This window comes from Cupressus sempervirens, chromosome 3 (assembly GCF_028749045.1).
Source record: "Cupressus sempervirens isolate cs-2001-9-10 chromosome 3, ASM2874904v1, whole genome shotgun sequence".
NCBI lineage: Eukaryota > Viridiplantae > Streptophyta > Pinopsida > Cupressales > Cupressaceae > Cupressus > Cupressus sempervirens.
The window spans coordinates 1,113,188,897-1,113,210,825 of NC_143120.1; the positions used below are offsets into that span (position 1 = coordinate 1,113,188,897).

The window sequence follows — 21,929 nt, forward strand, 5'->3', positions numbered from 1 at the left end:
AGGGAGGAGGTCCGCATTTCAGGTGGTGTGTGTGGTTCTAGTGGGGTTGCATGTTTGATTAGAGATGATTTGTTCAGTACTACCACTTTGGTTCTTTCTAACATTCATGCCAAATTTATGTGGATCCGGGTTGGAGGCACCAATCGTCGTCAGAGAAATTTGTTCATTGTTGTATGTTACTTTCCACTGAGATCTTCACCTTACACCATTCATAGTGTTGAGGACAGGAACCCTTTTACAGACCTATTCGAAAGCATCTCCAAGTTTGGGGTTATGGGTGACATCATTGTCTTAGGAGATTTTAATGCATGGACTAAAGATCTCCAGACCCCCCAGTATGACCGTGGGTCCAACTTGATTTGTACTACTAAGAGGGATCCAACTAGTATGGGGCTTCAGCAATTGTCTAAGGATCACAGTGGACCTCTAACTTGCTATGGTTGCCACCTTCTCCAGCTCTGTAAGTCCTCTGACCTGGTGATTATGAATGGCCTCTCTTGCTTTTTGGGTTATGAGCTTTTTACGTGTTGGCCTCATAGTGGGGGTGCGAGCATGGTTGATTATATCCTCATTGTTGCTTCTTTCCTCCCATCTATCCAAAACTTTACTATCTCTCGTCTTCCCTTGGCTGATCATGCCCTCCTTAGCTGTTCAATTCGTGTTTCTTCCCACCCTCTACCACCCACCTCTCGTCACCCTGCCTAGATCTACCCCTATACCCATTTCTGTTTTGAGGGTAGTGATCAAGACCTCTTCATTTTTCATTTGAGAAGATTCCTATGCCCCATTAGCTTCACAGATCACAATCGGGTGTCCACCATGTTTCACTCACTAGCTACTACACTTTGGGAGTCAGCTCTCCTCCCTATCCCCCACTGCTCCATTTCCAGCACTCCCATATCTATTTGACGGAATTCTTGTCCCATGAATCAATGGTTTGATGATGCCTGTAAAACTTTCCACCACTCTTTGTGTTTGGCTTTTGATACTGATTCCCCCAATTTCACCAATTTACAACTCTCTTACAAATGCTTTCTTCGCCATAAGAAACGATTATTTATTGCTTCGCAAGGTAGATCCCTCCATGACATGCTTATTCAGTATCCCAAGTTGTTTTGGCGCATCATGTTCCCCCGACATAGCCAACCCCAGTCCACCTCCGACCTTCGCCTCCTTGCCTCCCATGTCTCCATGTTGTATGACATCCCGAGTCAGCTCGCTCCCCTTCCCAACCCACTCCCCCATTGTCACTTATTCTCCACCTCCAGCATTTATGAGGCCATCAAACTTATGAGATGCAGCAGGGCAGCTGATGAGGAGGGTTTTCAAGCTGAGCTCTTCAAGCTAGGTACCACGATCCTCGGCCCTTATCTCTCTACACTCTTCAATAAAGAGTTATTTGTTTTGGTTTTCCAAACTCATGATCGAGACGCGTTATTCACCTGATCCATAAGTTTGGGCTGGCCTCTGATCCCGAAAACTATAGGACCATCATGATTGGGCATACATTTGCCAAACTTTATGCTACAGCATTGAATACTATCTTATTTTGTGAGCTTGACAGGAGGAATTGTAGGGCTAAGCGTCAAGTAGGATTCAGGGCAGACTACCAGACCATGGATCATATCTTTACACTACAGGCTATTATCGAGTAGGTTCGACACCACTCAAAGAAAGTCTACAACTATTTTGTGGATTTTCGTAAGGCTTTTGATTCCATCCCTAGAGTAGCCCTTTTTCAGAGATCAAGAGATTGGTATTTTTGAGATCTTACTAATAGCTATCATGAGGTTATATGAGATAGTGTGGTAGACTCAGGACCACAAAGGTCCTATCCGACCCTATCCAAAGCACCATTGGGGTGAAGCAGGGTTGCCCCCTCTCACCCATCTTATTCGGAATCTACATTGATGAGCTTGAGGCTTTTCTCAATGACTCCTCGCTTTCGAGTGATGGTTGTCATCTACACCAGGTATTGATCTCCATCCTTCTCTTTGCTGATGATGTGGTTCTTCTTGCCTCTTCTCCTGAGGGTCTTCAGAGGCTTTTGGATAGACTTGCATCTTTTGCGACATGAGACAACTGGTCGTAAACCTTGAGAAGACTTGTGTTATGGTCTTCAACAATCTAAAGACCTCACATCTCCATTTTCACTTCTAGGGTCGAGAAGTTGAGATTACATCATCTTACACATACCTTGGGGTTAAGTTTTCTGGATCTCGTTTCAGCTTGAGACTAGTCATTCAGCCTCAAATCAATAAAGGTTTGGGTTCCCTTGCCATGCTCGAGAGACAATGCTTCAGACACCACTTCTAGGACACATTGTCTAAGCTATCCCTCTTAGATTCCTTAGTAAGACCCACAATGCTCTATGGTTCAGTGGTTTGGGGTCCTTCCCTTTTAGACTTGGATTGGGCCATGATCGAGCGTACCCAGACTCTACTCCTCTGTCAAATTATCAGATTTCATAGATCTACCCCCCACAATATTACTTTGGCTGAGTTTGGAGCTCACCCATTCAGGCTTGTAGCCATTTTTGACCTAATTTGGTTTCTCTACCGTCTTTGTGGCTTTGCAAACTCAGTTGAAGGCCAACACAGATACCCTTACTTAGCCTACTGCTCCTCAGTTGCTATTGCAAACTCTGATCCAGCCACTAGAGCCCGTTGCTGGTATGCTCAGGCTACTATCCTGCTGAGTTCAGTTGGGATCGATATTGACCGTCTCCCGCCCTCCCTCCTGCTCATCTACTTCCCTCTCGGCACGAGTTGAACGGGCATGTCAGACTTGACATCTACAGGCAGTATACCATACGAACCTGGGTGGATCCTCCAGGAGGACTACGTCCGAGGATGGCATTCTATGCAGAGCACTTCTTAGATATTCAAGATGGGATTATTGTACACCTTGAGTACTTACTTACACAGATATTGGACACACGCCTTGCATATCTCCCTTGGTTCCTTCAAAGTAGGCTCGCACAGACTTCGAATCTAGGTTGATCACCATATTGCTAGAGAGGATCGGGTGTGTAGACTTTGTACCTTAGTAGAGGTAGAATCTGAGATCCATTTCCTTTTCAAATGCCCCATATACTCTGAGATTAGAGGGAGATTTTATTGTCTGTTTAGAGATTGCAGATCCCTCTCAGATTTTTTCAGGTACACAGGTCAACGTTGCATTGCGCTCTCTTTGTGAGTCTTTACAGCTTCGTGACCATACTTTACAGCTATCATTTCCCAGGAGTCAAACCTAGGCACAGCTTATTACGACCTTCTTCTCGCCCTTAGCTCCGGGTCGAAGAGTGAAGCAACCGTACAGTTTCCCTAACACGGGCCATTCTAGATCTATGAAACCCCGTAGGGGATCTCCTCACCAACGACACTCCTCTTGTAGCACTTAGCTTCATCACAAGGCCTCTGGTAGCCGCACAGATCAGTCGTTGTTGGACTTTTTCCCTTTGAGGACAGATACCTATTCTTTTCTGTGATGTCTCCTGCTTTCTTCTTCTTTTGTTGTACTTGTTCTTTTTTGGACACCGTCTAGTGCTCCATTTGTCTGGTTTCTTCTTGGTGTAAGTTTCCGGTCCCATGTTGGACATTAATAAAATTATCTTATCTTATCTCCCAAAAAACTTGAGGGAACGAATCAAGAAAAAATTTAATGGGGATAACAACAAATAATAAAACTTACATACATTAACCAATTCACAAAGTCAAGAAAAAGAAATGACTCAAAAACATCTGCATCTATGCTGTGCCACAAATCAAAAGAGTTTAATTTTTTAATGTAACACAAACTGTTTTCCCATCGCATTTCATGTCATTTCTTAGAAAGAAAAGGTTAGATTGACTATTAAATCTTGAACCATGAAAAATACATCAACAAATCGAAATAAACTCATACCACATCAAAGGTGAGATCGTTATCTCTTCACTACAAAAAACCATGACAGTTTCAAGATAGCAATATATTAAAATAGAGAAAAGAGATTTTAAAAAGCTTCTATTTTATAGAGATGAAAAGAGGGATCATGCATATAACTCCAAGCCTTCACATTAACCACAATGCATTCATGAATGCCTATATGTCATATTCCTCATAACAAGAGTTGTGCGCACACATGAGCAAAGAAATAAGTCACACTCCAGTAACCAAGAATGTTGTGACAACTAAGAAAATGAGCTACCCTCTAACATTTCTTGTAAAGAACATGGTGATACCCAAGAGAACGGTGTCTTATTCTTTTAAAGACTGTCAGCACAGAAATCAGACAACACAAAGTTGTAACTGTTCCTGAGAAACATTCTCCCAGATTTGAATTGCAATTCAAGGGGCAATCTTAAAGAAACCAGCATGCTTTAGTCACTATTCAAGATTTAGCTCTAAGCAATGTTGTAAACACATTTAGCATGTTCACAGCACATTGACCTTGTTGAGTTTCATTTCAACAAGATTGTTAACTTGCAATCAAGGCCTTAAGAGATTCTTCACTAACAAATATCTCTGCAGTAAGCTGTGATACAATACCATTGATATTTAAAATACAAATTTTAAAAAAAAACATTTTCAGTATTCTCTTCTGAGCTCTTAATTAAAGATAAACTGTAATTATATAGAAGCATGCCCCTCTCCCACTCAACAACGAAAAAAAAGGAGGGAAATGAATCAGATGGCTATCAACATACAAGAATAAATCTTTTTTTAAAAATGGTGCTAAATATATGCTGCAGCTCGCCAGTCAAAGATCAAAATGCTAAGAAAAAATGGCATTTACCTAGGTTCAAAATCCAAACTTGAAAGCTCCGACTTTTGCATCAGTAACACACTCCCAAAATGGTACAGACTTCTTTGATCTTTTCTCTTCATCCCTTCGTTTCAACTCTTCAATGGAGCCAGGGTTAAAATTTTCATACGCTCTTCTAAATTTATCATACAAATTGACCCCATCTTCTATCCCTGAAACTAACTCGCTTGAATTGGGCCTGCTCAGAAAATCAAGGACATTCAACAAATTTCTCCTGCAGCATACCCAGAAATAATAAGAAAAGAGTTCAGTTCAAGAACGTGTCCATTGTCTAATTGCATTTTAGATATGAATTTCTAGACAGAAATATAAAACTCTAAGGGAGCTTACATACAAAAATCTTTTTAACACTTGATTAACATATGAATTAAAATTGGACACAGTGAAGATTGTTTTATGTCCAGTTTTCAAAGCAAACTGGCACTTTCCTGTGACCAGGACCAAATATTTTGCATTCAAGCTGAAATAGATCTGCACTTCCTCAAACTTCTTTATGTGGTAATTCAAGCAAATTAGTAGAAATTCAACTGTTTCAGTATATTATCTTGATGTTTTGATTATCTACAATCTTTTTTGGGATCATTAAATGCTATGAAAAATGATATACTATTGGAATGATAAAAGGAAGAATGTTGTTCAACATGAATGTTGCTAGATGTAACATATAGATCCATCATTGAGTGGTGGAACCTAAATGATGATTTGCAAACATGAAAATTTTGAATTTACATATATAGGATCTCCGTACACAGATGCACACTCAAGGATGGGGTTTATCATCATTTTTTAAGTCAAACAACAAGATTAGTTAAAGCTTGTGTAGCAATGTCAGATCACTAACAATCAAAGGTGTTATCATGGCCTTCAGAGATCTCTGTAAGGAACGCCTAGTAAAAAGACATGACATTCTTAACCAGATTTGCAGTCCGATTCTTCAAAATCAAATGTGTCCACATGTTCAAAAGCAGATTCATCTTCACCGATTTCTGATATGTTATCTAATCCAAAACCTATTAGTTTTAACCTTAGGCAAAACGATGAAATCTAATCCAAAGCAGATTTCAGGTTTCACAAACTAGAGATGCTATTCCAATGTTATCTGGCATTATAAATACAATTATTCATTTGAAGTGAACTACAAGGCACAAACGTGCAGATGCTATGTGGAACAAAAAATGCTATCAGGTCTAGGGTTGAGCTTCCTTCAGGTGATTGGAAAATCATTCAAATAGAGTTTTCAGGTACAACCAAAGATTAATTGCAACCTAGAAGCTTATTCGAAACTTCATTCTAAAAGCATTATTTGAAACATTGTAACCAAAGTTGCATAAAATGGATTATGGTAGCAGAAGAGATGTTACTAGGCATGAAAAAGACAATTTTTTTAGATCCTTTTGTAAAAATATGGTCAGATAGAACAACTATAAAAATACAAATATATTCAATTATTTAAATTTTATACATGTAAGGTTATAGAAGATAACTTTATATCTATATATATATATGTATATATATAGTTGATAGGAACGTGTTCCATAATCCCAAAACAAATGTAACTCAAGCTGCCCTCGAGGCGATGGGAACTCAATGACTCGTTGCAGTTACAATGCTTGGATACCAATTATGGACAGCTTTCTAGCAAACAGAGAATAGGAACTCAAAGCGACAATACGGTGACAAAATAATCATAGGAATTTCAGAATTGAATCAGGCATTCCATTCACAAATCCTCTAGAACAATGTTGGCTAAAATTTTTGTAACTGAAATCACTACTTGCGAAATTGTCACATTAGGAAACATCTCATGAGATTTCCCTCTTCTCAACAATAGGGGAGGCTCATTTCTTACCGTAGGTGGTTTCAAAATAGACCTCACTAAAATTAACAAAAGTGTTTCTTCTTAATCATTTTTTTTTCAGGAATAATTCATAGACAACTACAACTTTGAGCTTAACAAAAGGTATCTATTGCTACGATAATACCGGTGACTCCGAGGCTGATGTAAAGAACAACACTAGAGACAGCAGCTTACCTCTATATTTTGTGAAACAAAAACAAGAATCCAATGTTTCCTATGCTATGTATTAAATGGGGATTCACTATCCGGAATAACCAATAAGGCACAAAGTCTTTTATTGGAAACTCCCAAACTATATAAAAATACCTATCATTGAAGTCCAAATTCTTTACTTCTAAGTAATTGCAGCCACTACAAACCATAAAAAATTTCCTCCTCCAGCACAAGAAACTAAACTGAATGCTCAAATGGTTCACATGAGAGAAGCTAGTAAATGAACTCAAGAATGATTTAACTAATGCACCATAAGAAAACATTAATCAATCTCAAGATTTGCAACACAAAGTTGGAAAAGCCTTGTTCTTATATTCAATCTTGAATATATTGCACCATGAAACACAAAAATTTCAAAAATACAAGATTTCCAAGCATAGCCTTCTTGCCTAAAACAAAAGATGATAACATACAATGAGCTCTCTCCTTTATACAGGAAGAGAGGAGAGAGAAAAAAGGAGAGAAACGGGGAAATCCTCAACCACTTTGACTTACTCAAAAATTAATTATGACTTGTTCAATGTTGCAATGCCTAATGCATTTGCAACCTGATTGCATGAAGCAATTATACAAGTACATGTTTTCCTATAATTACAAAGTATTTTGCTTCTACGTGCAATTTGTCATAAAATCTACACCTATTCTTAGAAAGCATGGAAACGGAGTGTCTAGTGTACTTAAGAGATGCCTTCACAGAGTATCAATGAACTTCCCTAACTTCTGCAGAGACACTTGTACGACTGTAGCATCTGATTCACCGGTCTGCTATGCAATAATGGTTACTTTTCCAAGTGTTATTGCACATTCTGAAATAATTCACTATTACATTCTATCAGCTTACTTTGTGAAGTGTTTAACGATGACTTCCAACTTGCCAGTGTCTATCATGTTGAAATTGAAGGTATTTGCCTCAAGATCCAAACAGATAGCTTTTGTGAATTGTGTTAGAATGTCTTCCTCATTTTCAGTAGTGATCTTGCATGACAGCTCTTGAAAACATTTACAGACCATGCTCTGTTGATTATTGCCTTGTTTCATTGCCGCGTTGATCTCAATGACAAGTACTTGCATAACTTTCTCCTTGTTAACCATCAAATGTAAATAACCATAGTACATCTTTACAGACGAGATGACTTCATATTCACACAAGACATTGAAGTCAACCTCTGTCACACTTCTCCAAACCTCGAGATCTCCATCCATCACACAAAGTTGGTGATTGAATGACAAAAGAAGCTCATTCAATGCGGTTTTTTTCTTTCTTCTATGGTCAGCACTCGCTACATATCTCGAATCACTTGTACACTCAATGATTCATGTGATTGTTCCATTTATCTAGGGCCTTTGCCTTACATTCTACCCATACAACATACTCAGAGGAAATAGGATCAGCTAACAGGGAAGAGTTCTTCATCTTTTCTATAGTATCTAGAAGTCATGCATTCTCTTCCTTTAACCTATTATTTTTCTCCCACAACTTATCATTCCTTTGTGTGAGCATGCTAATCAAATCTTGTGCATCTTGGTGACAACTCAGATATGTTTGTTTTCCAAGTTCGCTAGATTGTAATATGTGGATTGCATCTCCTCTATAGGTTTGTCAACTAGAGGCTCAACTACCTCAGCATACTTGACTTCATCATTCCCAACCACAACCCTTAAAATTGTTTTTGCGTTCTTTCTTATTGGGGCCTTAGTCTAGTAACTTGCCTGAAGTCAAAGTCTTTGGGTGGGGTTTCTTCCTTCTTTCTCTTTTGTGTTATTGCACTTACCCATGGAGGTTACTAGAAGGAAGATGAACCTGTTGCATATGTCGTGACCAATGTGGTGACTAAGTCCACCTGTGCAATTGCGATTACGATAGGAGTCTTTGTCTCAATGGCCACAAGTTTAGTGACCTCAACCATGAACTGCTAGAATTGCGCTAAGGTAGTATCCAACAATGCCATGGATGGAATTGACATGGAGGGAATAGACATAGAGTATGTGTCAAACACCCTCTCAAAGTTGTTGTATTCATCCTCCAATGTAATTTTGTAGGCACAATTGAGGAGATAGGGAAAGCAAATGTTATCATAAATGAATCCTAAGGAGGTGTATTCTCTGTGGAGAATGCATCTACAGTTGTGTCTAATGGTGAATCAGGAGACTCATCTGACACAGGCAAAAAATCTAGAAATGTTGTTGCAACAAATGTGTTCATAGGAGGAGGTACTATATGGATAGATTCCTTAGGCTCTTTAGGCATCATATCATCATTGGAATCGATTTGAATCTTTTGAGGCTCCACAATCTTTACCTCAAGTACCCTCCTTGAAGCCTTACCTCCCTTGATATTTAGTTTAGGAATGGATAGAACCAAGGCTCTGATGCTGAGGTTGATGTACCATTCTTTCGCTTGCCTTTAATTTATGAACTTGAGCCAATTGAACCAGCAGGATCAAAGTCTTTACCTGGCTTGATCTTGATACATTTAAGGGCTCTCCTTTTTAACCAAATAGTTATATTAGCAAGGATTGATTGTAAATGATCCCCAATATAGTTACTTTCCTTGGATGACCATGTAGGTGGAAAATGGGCAAGTTTTCCACATGATGCTTTGTGTAATCCGGATCAAGGGTTTCATCATCATCTTCAACCCCAACAGGGATTTATGCAAGGTTGAAGTCAATTATGTGCATAATGGTTAGCGTGCAATAGTTTAACAATTGAATGTCTACACAAATCGATCCACGGGTCCTCAAGGCGATGTACATGCACAAATTATCTCCTCATCTTGTCATTCATACCCCTCTAGTCAAAGAGCTCCTAGCCATGAACATCTTCAAGGCGATCCTTTGGAGTTCAAACTCCATGTTTTTCACCTTGGGCACTATATGCAAGGAGTATCCACCAATCTTTACTAGATTTCCTGAGGAAACCCCCACTCTTGGTCTATGTAATGTGGATTGGTATGCTTGCACTGCCATTAGCTGACTTGTCAACTCCATCAATATTATCTTGTCGCTAGGGTATTGTGGCAGTGTATATGATTCTCCCCTAAAATATCCAACCCGCAGATATGTGAAGTTTGGAAACTGTAAGAACAGAGAACAAACAACCATATTCATTTACCTTGATCTAGGCTTCATTGGATACATGCTTCTTTGGAAGCTCCTTGTCAAACAAGCACATATAATGCCCATAAAAAGCATCCAATACTCTCCTACAATACATACAGTTGGCTCTCAAAGGCAACTGATCATACTACTCCCAAATGGGCACAAACATCATGTCTCCCTTGGTGGAAAGGCCTGAAAAGGAACCAAGAGCAGCAGCAATGTACACCAAATATGAATTCATAAGAATCTTCCAATGGTAAAGACCTAGGGCAATTTGTTCAAATAAGATATCACTAATCATCTCTCTCAAATATATATTATTTTGTTTTGGCCTGACAATCAGAGAGAAGTATTTATACGTCCAAGGCTCAAAAGTGTCGGATCTCTTGAGTCCTCTGATGTGGTTGAGGAGATTGATGAGATCGTTGATCTTTTTCTTGAATTCTATACGGCGCACACCCTTTGGCCATCTTGTGAGGTTAGGACTCTTGTTGATTAACCGATTGTCGTTGATGTATTTAATGCAATGCACATTATCTTCATTCCACCTCTCCGAAGCCTTTTGCTTTGAGATACTAGTGGCTAGTGGAGCAATTGGAACTTGGAAAATCCTATAAATAGTCTCAAAATCTAGACTTGTGATAGTGTTCCTATCTTGGTCCATGATGGTTCTTGATGGATGATCAAAATTCCTAGCTCATGCAAACATTTGGTTCTAGAGCAGCCAAGGGAAAGGTAGAGACCATATGTATGCCATTTTGCTTTATGCAGAACATGTGTAGCATCAACAACTTTTAGAAAATCCTCTATATCTATGTGGGAGATATCAGTTTCTTTGTATCTCTTCACAGTATGGAGTAACCAAGGAAGGAGGAATGGCCTTATGGTATTGATCATATTGATATTTCTTTCTCTTTTCCTTTGACTAATGCAACTCCTTCTAACATGGCAATCCTGCGAGCATGGATAATTATTACATGAAAATTCCATAAGGTCAGAACATCATCATGGGATGGATTCATCGCACGCCTTTTGATGCACAAGTATGGATTTTGGAAGGCTATTAGCACAAGATATGGCTGGAAAACTTTAGGACAGTGAAGATGGATTTGGTAAAATAGCTCTTGGTATAGTGGGGAAAACCAAAAACAGTTTTTTCAAGGGGTAATGCATATGCGGACAGCAAGCTTTACGATGGAGGAATGTAGGAAAAATAAATGGTATGGTGTTTACTTATAAATGGGAGTTTGAATTATCATTACAAGTGAACCAGTAAACAACTTAGAACTACCAACGGAAAGTTTAAGCCTCGTGCCAGCCATGAAATATGTATGGAAAGGGAACATGAAATGCATGAATGTGGGTTTTGTAATGTATTTACATGATGGGACAAATAGCTTGCTTCTCTTGCATACTTCATTATGAAACTGGACTTTTTTTTTAACCCGACTACAAATGCAAGCAAGGTGAAGTACTTGCATACACAACTTGGAAAAATTGAGACATAAACAAATCAAACATCTACAAATCTGAAAATGAAATGAAATCTGAAAGAAGGATCAAGATATAAATATAACATATGCAAATCTGAAAATGAAAAGAAAGACTTGCATCTACCAACAAGAACAAAAATATATAGATGGAAGCCCTAAAACAAGCACAAGAAAACCTACCTCTTTTCACCAAAGCAAGAAAAGAATTCTTCTTGAAATCTTAAGAAAAATCTAAAGAAAATGGGGTTCTAAACCCACTTTACATGTAAATGGCATTTTTATTTCATGCAATCACCAATTAAAAGCCCACTTTTGAGGGATTTTTAATAAGGATATGCAATCAGGCCCCGAAACACCACCTACAACATGCTTAATGCCTTAATAACTTGACCTCCCTTGAGGACTAGGACAGCTCAAATCTAGTGGAATTTCAAGGGCTACAATCCTCGAAAACAAGACTAAAAACAAAAACACAAAAACAAGAAAAACGAAGACAAAACCCGAAAGTTGCCAAAAATTAAGCACTTATACTCAAAGAAGAAAAATTTGTCATAACAAGCAAAAAAGTGATTATCTTGACAAAAACCCTCAAAAAGGATGCATGAAAAGTGCTAAATAAAGAACAATTCAAGGATGACGAGTTGCCTTTACGACGCATTATCCAATACATCAAAAACATAGACGATACACTTAGGAATCCATGAGAAAATTGTGTAGGGTTGCCCCAATTTTGTGATTTCAAAATTGAGTACAACAAACAATAAGCAATATGAACAAAGCTGAGAACAACAATGAACTAGAATACACAAATACTTCAATTCTAATCTAGAATCATAGAGGAACATTCCCAGAACAAAGACTAGAGAAATGTTTATTTATTTTCTATCAATCTTTGCTTACAAAAAGAAACCAATTGAACACTTTAAGCTTTGGGTTTAACACTCTGACCAAAACTAATATTATTGGCAACATCCACTCTTATGTGTTTGTATCCTCTTGATGGATTCCCCCCTCCCTCAGTTATTTGCAATCTACAAATTTTCTACTTCCCCAATGGGTTGTACCTCCTCTCCTAAGCATTACAACCAGCAACAAAAAGATCACCCCCTCCCCCCAATCATTGTCCTCCTTCTAGAAGTTCAAAAAGGATTTCAAATAACTAATAACTGCCACTATTTCTTTGTCCTTCCCATCTGATGACAACAGACATAAACGTGTCAAACAAAATAAGTTAGAAAGCAAACAATATAAATAGACCAAAATTGAATTGGAGGTGATGCGCATGCATCAATAGTCCACTCCTTGCATCCTAGACATTGTCCCCACACTAGTGCATCTACCCCATGCTTGCAAGACCTATTTATAATAGCTAGGCCTCCTAAGTGCATGTATTGTAGCCTACCTTCATTAGTCAATACATAAGCCTCACCATCCTAGCCTTCTCCATAAGTGTTATGTTTATTCTTTCTACAATTCCATGCTATTGTGGAGAATACAAAGTTTTATTTTACCTCAAGCTGTCACAATCTTTAACTAATCTATCAAAATCATTAGAACAAAAACGAAGAAACACAAAACCAAAGAAAGAAACTCCAAATCAAAACATGTAGCATGTCCTACAAATGCATCTAAAGTTCTCATGTTTTGATATGTATGATTTGCATCACAAAAACCCCAATAGAAAGAATTATACACATCTATCCTTGGATCTTTCATCTTAAAATGTGTTAAAAGTTGACACTTAAAATTATAAATCAAACTCCTACATCCCAAAGAGCAACATATCATCAAAATACAAAACAATAATGAGAATGTGATCATCATCAGTCTTGAAATAGAAATAGGCATCCAATGTCTACATCCATACTCTAGTTGCGCATTTGTGGAAATGTCATATGGTGGAAATGTCTGTACAATGGAGGGAAAAAAAAGTGATGATGCATGGGTTGTATGGTGTATGGTGGAGGTAAACGGTGACAAACTAAGGACCATACAAGAAGGTCGTACATTGGGGAAGACAAGAGTCCGTATGGTACAAATGGAAGGTCATACGATGGTGGGGAAGGGGGTCATACAGTAGTGGGAGAGGTCGTACAATACAAACTAGAGGTTGTACAATGCAGAGTGGAGGGTCGTACAGTGGTGATGTGCTTGGCTTGGGGCGTATGATTGTGCAGACGAATGGTAGAGGGGAATGTACGTACAGTGCACCAATATTGTCGTAGATAGATTTAATGCAAAAAACAAAAAATCGTTGCCAAAGATTGAATTGCTCAAACACAAAAAGAGTTGATCAATTTAGACAGTTATTTCTCCAATTTGCAAATATGATGGTGGTCCGCTTTGCCAGACCCGAGCAAAGTATTACAAGCGACAGAATAGGGTGAGGGTTGAATCCCACTGAAACCAAAATAGCCAATAGGGAAGATCTTTCACTTCCAAAATGGCGAACAATCCAAAACTCTAACAAGAATTCGCAATTCAAAGAATAATCCCAAATCGCATACCAACTACTACCTACATGCCATGCTTAAATACCCTTCGGAGAAACTTCCTGAGGGTTTACAAAGATAGTCGACGACCACACCTACAGAAACAATTAAATAAAAAATGGGTCTAAGATATACTAAATCAATCGGCCCACTAACAGAGGTTTGATTAATTATTTACTTTATGATGGAAACATTACAGTCCTATCGTCCCAAACTTTGTTTGTCCTTAAGCAAATGCAATGCCGGATGCTGCAGAATGTGTTCACCTTCCCAAATCATGTCATCCAACGGCAAGTGTTTCCAACATACCAAGTATTCTATTACATCACAAATTTTGACCTAATTTAGATTTATTATAGCTGTTGCATTATATGGATTTTCTTCATAGTTATGTGAAAGAGGTAGTTAAATATAGTTGTTGTACTCTATAAAAAAGTTTGTCTAACTGTTTATTGATGATGGTCATTGTCCATTATTTGTCATATGATGATGTTAGTAGTAGCTTGGTTTTGAAATTATGGTTAATAATTAAATTCCTTGCTAAAATCTACATTGAAATGTTATTTTGGATTTATTATGAAACTTGTTATTATCGTGAAAAATGGTGCACGGGTGATCGCAAGAGAAGACGAAGGGAAGAAGTATTGCTTAACGGAATCAACGAAATGGGGTACTACCTTTAACTATCTTGGTAAGGACCTAGTGACTTGAACATCAGGATACAATCGATGGACACGCATGAGCTATTAAATAAACATTTAAAATATTAGTTATTTTTAATTAAAAATAATGCGTACCTCAAATGGCTTTTGATTGACTTTTCCACTACATCATTATAATGTATATTTATGTACATGCACATAGATATAGAAATAAAGGTGACACCGTAATATTATTTTTATACAAGATTCTATCTAATACGTACATATAGATACATGTACAAGAAGATATAATAATCTTCCAAATAAAGCATGTATTTAAATATACATAATAATAGATGCGACCTTGGATAAAATATATAATATGATGTCATCTCATAAATACATCTACGTGCAAGTAGATAAATATATTGTAAATTATCTTTGATTAATAACCTTCAAATCCTTTTCCATATTTATTCAATTTCTTGCTAGAAACCAAAATGCACACTTGGCATATTATATTGGTGTTCAAGAAGCCAAGTCATTTCTTTATGAGTTACGGCTTTTTGGAAGCCATGAAGTTTATCGAATACCTCTTTAAATATTTGGAAGCCGTGAGAAATCAAATATATGTTTTTTTAACGAATTGTATCCGTCTTCACGATTTTATTTTTCAGAACTTCTGGCCACGTTTTTCCCTCTCTTTACCTCTGCTGGAAGTCGAGATTTTTATTCACTCCGAGATTGCGCTTAGGATATCTCACGAGCAAGGACTAGTTGATAGCGTCCAGCAAAAGCTCATCCTTCTCAAAAGATAATCTAGTTATGTGGTCGGCATACCATTTCCGATCGAAACATTGTATTCTTTTCTATATTACTATGCGTGTATTTACAGCAGTAAGGATTCTTTCCATAGGATGTCATACATCATCATTCTTATCTGTTATTGAATAGTTCCTTAGAGAGTCTGAACTTTTCAAACCAAGTCATGAACATTGATCATGATATATTTTACATCTTTATTTTACTGATTTTACATCTTAATTTTACTATTGTATAGCAGAATCGAATGATATTCTTTTGCAAGCCTTAAGTTTATTTTCCTCAAGTGATATAAGCTGTGATGTATTGAAATATGAAACATTATTACACCAACTGTGGAATCAGCAAAATGAGTTGGTTAAACTCTGAGAATTAAACACCTGGGACTCACCCGGTTGAATGGCCATGGAAGAGGTGAAGAGGTGAGAAAAAAATTTGCAAGTAACATGGAAGCAAAATCAGATGTGACATAACACAAATATTTTTAAAAAGAGAAAATCATTTAATAGCTCATGCATGTTCATGTTTATTGTTTTTCCTGTTGTTAAGTCAAACGGTGGTGATCGGATAATTAAACCCATTCAAAAACCTTGGCCAAGGTCGATAAAGGCATGTTTGCCAACTTAAGAGCACATGATGTCGGTAGTGCCAGTTATTCAGACAGGTCAGTCCATAACTAAGCGAACATTCTAAACATCGGAAATACTCGGATGGCTGACTAGTAGTACCCCAGGCCCGATTCCAAGGTAGGTTGGGCCTTTCTTTTCAAAAGATTGTGTGGGGATGAATATGGTCCGCAGTTGGGAGGTTAAGCCTAAGTCAATGCTTCTCCTCTTACCGAAAGCCGAGGCTTGCACAACTAACTAAAGACTCACCAGTTACTTCTTGTATGTTCCTCTTTCTATTTCATGTTATGCATTTACTTTACTTGTATGCAAGGAAAGATAGTTAATCGTTATTTCAGTTATTTCAATTGATCGTTATTACAGTTATTTCAGTTGATCATTATTACAGTTATTTCAGTTGATCGTTATTTCAATTGATCATTATTTCAGTTGTTTTATTATCTCAGTTAATCATTAGTAGTTAAATCAGTTAATGTCTCGTGAAAATGATTCAAGATATTTTGTTTGGATAGTTAGTTGACGAAAACTCTTTCATTCCTATGTGAAACCATATATTAGTTCTCCTTTATTTTGTTATGAAAATCCGTTTGTTACATATTCCATCAAAGTACAGTTCCACAGGGGCTTCTCACGTACATCAATGATCTCGGCTGGTTCCAATATGAGCTTCCCTCCTTCATTAAGCGGCGGAAGGTCTGCAATTAGCGTGATGTTCTATCCCATTGCTTTCTTTCAGGCAAGAGACATGAAAAACGTTATGAATGCGGCTTCCTTCTAGAAGTTCCAACTCATAGGCAACTTCACCGATGCGGCAAGCTACACAATAAGGGCCATAAAACCATGGCTTCAATTTTTCTTTCCCTTTTGCCTTCAATGAGGACTACTTGTATGGCTGGAGTCTGAGATAGGCCAAGTCTCCCACTTTGAAACTTCTCTCGATTTGGTGTCTGTTGGCGTACATCTTTTGTTGATTTTGCGCCCTTTGTAAGTTCTCTTTCAAGCATCTCAAGATGTCTTGCCCTTCCTGAAGCCAGTCCCTCGCCCTTGGTGCGCAACTATCACCCAGCACCATGTTGATAAATGAAAGGGGTTCATACCTATTTAGTGCTTTGAAGGGTGTCATCCCAATAGACATGTGATAAGTGGTATTCTAACAGTATTCCCCCAGATGCATCCATTTGACCCATGCCCATTGTTGTGCTGAAACGTAGTTCCAGAGGTAGCCTTCTAGCCACTTGTTCACAATCTCCGTTTGTCCATCTGTTTGAGGATGGTAGCTCGTACTTGGTGACAATTTTGTTCCTACCAACTGAAACAATTTTGTTAAGAAAATACTGATAAACCGCCCATCTCTATCACTAACAATGTTTCGAGTTAACCTGTGCAGACAAAAAATTTCTCTGAAAAATAAGTCTGCTATCTGCGCAACCTGAAAGTCTGAGGGGATGGCAAAGAAGTGTGCATACTTTGTCAACCTGTCCACCGCCACAAAGATACAACTGTTCGCATTTACTTTAGGAATTTCAGTGATGAAGTTCATAGAGATGCTTTCCCACTTTTGTTTTGGTATAGGCAAGGGTTGCAGTAACCTGGCAGGTAAAGTGTGTTCGGATTTGTTTTGTTGGCAGACTGCACATTCCCGTACATACTGCAATACATCTCCTTTAAGTTCCTTCCATGAAAACCTTTCCCTAAGCTATCTATAGGTTTTGAGAAACCTTGGGTGCCCGACCAAGGGTGCGTAATGTATTTCCTTTAGGATTTTTTGCTTCAATTTGGATTCAGGCACCAAGTCTATCCAATCCCTATAGTAAATGGTGTCATCCATTACCTTGTGTTGGTCATCCTGAGTGTCGCCATCCATTAGCTTACATGCAAATGTGTTTTTGGAATATTCCACCAATAAGTGTGCTTTCTAGTCAGCTCAGATCTAAGATAGTAAACAGATTACAAGTTTTCTTGACAGGGCATCTGCAACCACATTGTTCTTCCCCTTCATATATTCAATGTCGAAATCAAAAGCCTAAATCTTACTTACCCATTTTTTTTGCCTTTCATTTAGATCTTGTTGCTCCAGAAAATATCTCAAACTATTATAATCGGTACGAACAACAAACTTGGCACTTACTAGATGCTGTTGAAATTTGGTTAGTGCATGCACAATGGCCAACATCTTTTTTTAATAAATGGAATATAGATGCTCCGCTTTTGTAAGCTTTCGACTTTCATAGGCTATAGGGTGTCTATCTTGCATTAATACTGCGTCAATTCCCTCTTTGGATGCATCACACTCTAGAATGAATTGTTGTGTGAAATCAGGTAAGGCGAGAACCGAACAAGTGCTCGTGGCTTTTTATAACTTATGAAAAGTGTATTGTACTCTTTCATTCCATTGGAAGGAGGCTTTCTGATAGTGCATTGATCTGAGAGAAACCATTTACAAACCTTCGGTAGTAACTGCACAGACCTAAGAACCCTCGCAACTCAAAGAGCAATTTTGGTGGGGACCAATCTAGGATAGCTTAAATCTTCTCTTGGTGGACCTGCACTCCATATTTGTTGACAACATGCCCTAGGTATAATATTTGCAGTTGCTTGTTGAAGATGCAATTCATGCAAGACCACTGATGATGCAAAAGGACTAGAGTTGGGACAGATCCATCCTTTCTCGAGCAGTTCTTGAATCGTCTTCTCAATCTCATCTTTGAATTTCTTGGGATGACAGTATGGTGTGGCGATAACTAGTTTGGCGTCAGCTTCCAACTCGATGGTATCTTCAACCTCGCAATGGGGGGGTATGCTGGAAGGAATGTCTATAAAAACTTTATCATGGGTACTCAAAATATTTTGAAGGGCATTGTCCCGGTGGGGGGTCTGTTGTCCTTTTATAAGTTCTGCCGAAATGAAACAATGTGAAGCCCATGCAATGTTATCATGCCGAAAAAATTGCCTCCATCCGCTGTGTTGAAACTTCCTTTGGTCCCTCATTGGCCATTCCACGGAGAACAACCTTCTCCCATCGACAACAAAAGTGAAGTTCATCCGTTTTAAGCTCTGAAAGTGTCTCCATCCATTGTATGCCCAAAATAACCTCCATATCATCCAAGTCCACTATAAAGAAATCCTCTGTCACAGTGTGGTTAGCCATGGTAATACTTAGTTGGGGAATAAGGTGTGTACAGGGCAAAAGTATCCCTCCGACAACCTTGACCTGGAATCCTACATGTGTCTTAGTAGGTAGACCTCTTCGTTTCACCAAAGATGAGTTTATGAAATTTAGAGTGGCTCTACTATCAAGCATCACCATGACTCTTTGTCCTTGAAGGGTTCCCCATACACAAAATACCGTACACCTTGGGCTCCCGGCTAAGGCAATGGTTCCTTCGCGCCATACCAATGCTACAATTTTCTCTGTACAGTTCAAATTAACCATTTTGGTGTCCTCGTGGGGATGGTTTGTCTTCTATGGGTAGTCCTGCTAATCGTCCTCATCATCGAATACGACTTCGATATAGTGTATTTTTCCTTTATCGAGGCATCTGTGCCCAAGCTCCCATAGTCCCTTGCAATTGAAGCATTATTTCTTCCTTCGTAGCTCTTGTCTGGTAGCTTCGTCCAATGAAGGCTTCTTCGGCAGAGGTTTGTTATCTTTGTCCTTAGGAAATACTGGCTGCTTAGAGTGTAACCTTGAGAGGATGATGACGATGATAATGCCATGCTCCGCACCTTTCTATAGCCTTTGAAAGGGTGGCAGGATTGAAACCTTTTACCCAACCCCTTAGTGGTTCGGTCAATCCATCCATGAAGAGCACCATCCATCTCCTTTCGGAAATGTTCGTGATCAAAACAGAGAGTTTCTAAAATTCTATGATGTATTGGTCTACCGATCCAATTTCCCTCAGTTCTGTTAATTCTTTGAAATTAAGTTTTGGATCTTTACCATTAAATCTATTTATCAATCTTTTAGTAAATTCCCCATAAGTATTTATTTAGTCATGCCTCAGCGTGATGGTGTCATGATGCCACCATCCATGTGCCACTCCCTCCAAGTGTAGTGTTGCAAATTTGATTGTTTCTTCTTCTAGCATTGGATTAAGTTGGAACTAAGTGTTGGCCTTCATACCCATGCTTGAGCAGATATGGTCCTGTATCCGTCAAATGGTGACAGAATTACCTTACTCAACTTTCTTCTAAGATCATCGTTAAAATATCCTCGATTTTTGCCTTCGGAATATCTCATCCTCAATTCTGTGTAATCTTTGTGGATATATCTTCCTCCAAATTTGCATTTTTCCAATTTTCTCTCAAATGTCCTTGAACTTCCTCAAAGGTTTTTTGCTTTCCTCCAAGTGGTACTTCCGTCTGTGGAGGGAAAAACGGCATGGAAGGTTGAGAGCGTGCTAGATGAGGGTTCACCTTACCTGACACCAAGTCTGCAGACAGAAAACGTATGGAACGCAGTTTTGATGAAGGTGAGTTGGTGTATCTCAGGTTTCAGCCCTATCGGCAATCTTCACTCAAACACAGTAGAGCTGAAAATTAGAAACTCTGTTTCTATCGGCCTTACAATTGGTGCAGTGGCTTATAAACTAAACCTACTAAAGGGCAGTCGCATACATAATGTTTTCCATGTTTCCTGCCTCAAGAAGGCATTGGGCAAACAGGTGACAGTGTCCGAAGAATTACCACCCTTAGATTCAGAAGGCAAATTGGAAACCATACCAAAAAGGATTTTGGATAAACAAGAAAGGCACTTGCGAAATCGATCTATAAATCTATCAAGGAATATCTTATACAATGGAAAAATTTGTCAGTGGATGATGCTACGTGGGAAGGAGAACATGTGTTACAAAATCCCAATTTACAATTGCTTGTAGGCAAGCAACATGTGGAAGGGAAGATTTGTATTGTTCCGAACTCTCCTCCAGGATTGTCTTTTTAAAGACAATTTAATATATATAATAAATAGTAGTTATTTAATATTTGCTTAATTATTTCAAAAGCTTATACTAAATAAATACTAAGTCAAAAATTAGTATTTCATAATTCAATTATTATTAACAAATAATTCCAAAGATAACTTTTGTTAATAAGTCCCGTATTTAATTGCACCACGGGAACAAAAAGGATCGCGATAAATTGTGAATTCTCGACTTGGGAAACTATGGAGAATGGAATGTTATTGTTCAGAAGAGGATCAAAGGAACAGATCCTGAACTCTAACTCCTTTTGTCAGAGACGGTGCTGACCTAGTGGAGGTATCAAAAGGAAAGAAGTCAGATTAGGTGAAATGCTTGGTTATACTCTGTCGTGATGTCATTGGTGAATATTGCTCCCACGAAAACTATCGAGCAGGAGAAATAGGAAATTCTGTGAAAGTTCGAAAGGGTGGATGTAAATTGTGCCGACAGTACCAGGAAAGTGTTTAACTTATATCGGACATGTGAATTGCGTCTAAAGGAGAGGCCTGGCATGGTCTTATACGGCGGCATCCTTTGTTAAAGACAGAGTTTGTACTATATTTCTTTGGCACCTGTTTATGGCAGAAGAATTTCCATCAGGCAGATCAGAAAGGAATCTGGTCAGATGGCAGAGACATATAGAGTCCACGTGACAGGTCCATTCCACAGTCAAACAACAGAAACACAGGTGTAGCAAAAAAGGGAAAGGTGAGTACATTTACAGTTTGTGCTTTGAGAAGACCGGATAAAGACAGTATTGACAGGTGCTTTCCCTTTTATATGTAATATTTTAATCTCTTTGACTATGATAAACCAATTACGTAGAAGAAAACATTGTGAATATCAGTTGAATCATTAAAAAAACAATTCTTATGTCCAAAGGTTGCAATTATATTTTAAAATATTTTCTATTCT

The 21,929-nt window shown here is 38.3% G+C and overlaps 1 protein-coding gene across 1 annotated transcript in view; it reads right to left on the reverse strand.

The window, feature by feature from the left end:
- Nucleotides 1–4,342: 4,342 nt before the first annotated feature.
- The window catches only part of LOC149570685 (transferring glycosyl group transferase), a 40,845-nt gene continuing 23,258 nt past the window's right edge, over nt 4,343–21,929 (reverse strand). The window contains exon 2 of the mRNA XM_089823229.1: nt 4,343–5,021. Within this exon, the coding sequence (XP_089679355.1) occupies nt 4,784–5,021 (238 nt within the window). The 3' untranslated portion in view covers nt 4,343–4,783. The remainder of the gene's footprint in view (nt 5,022–21,929) is intronic.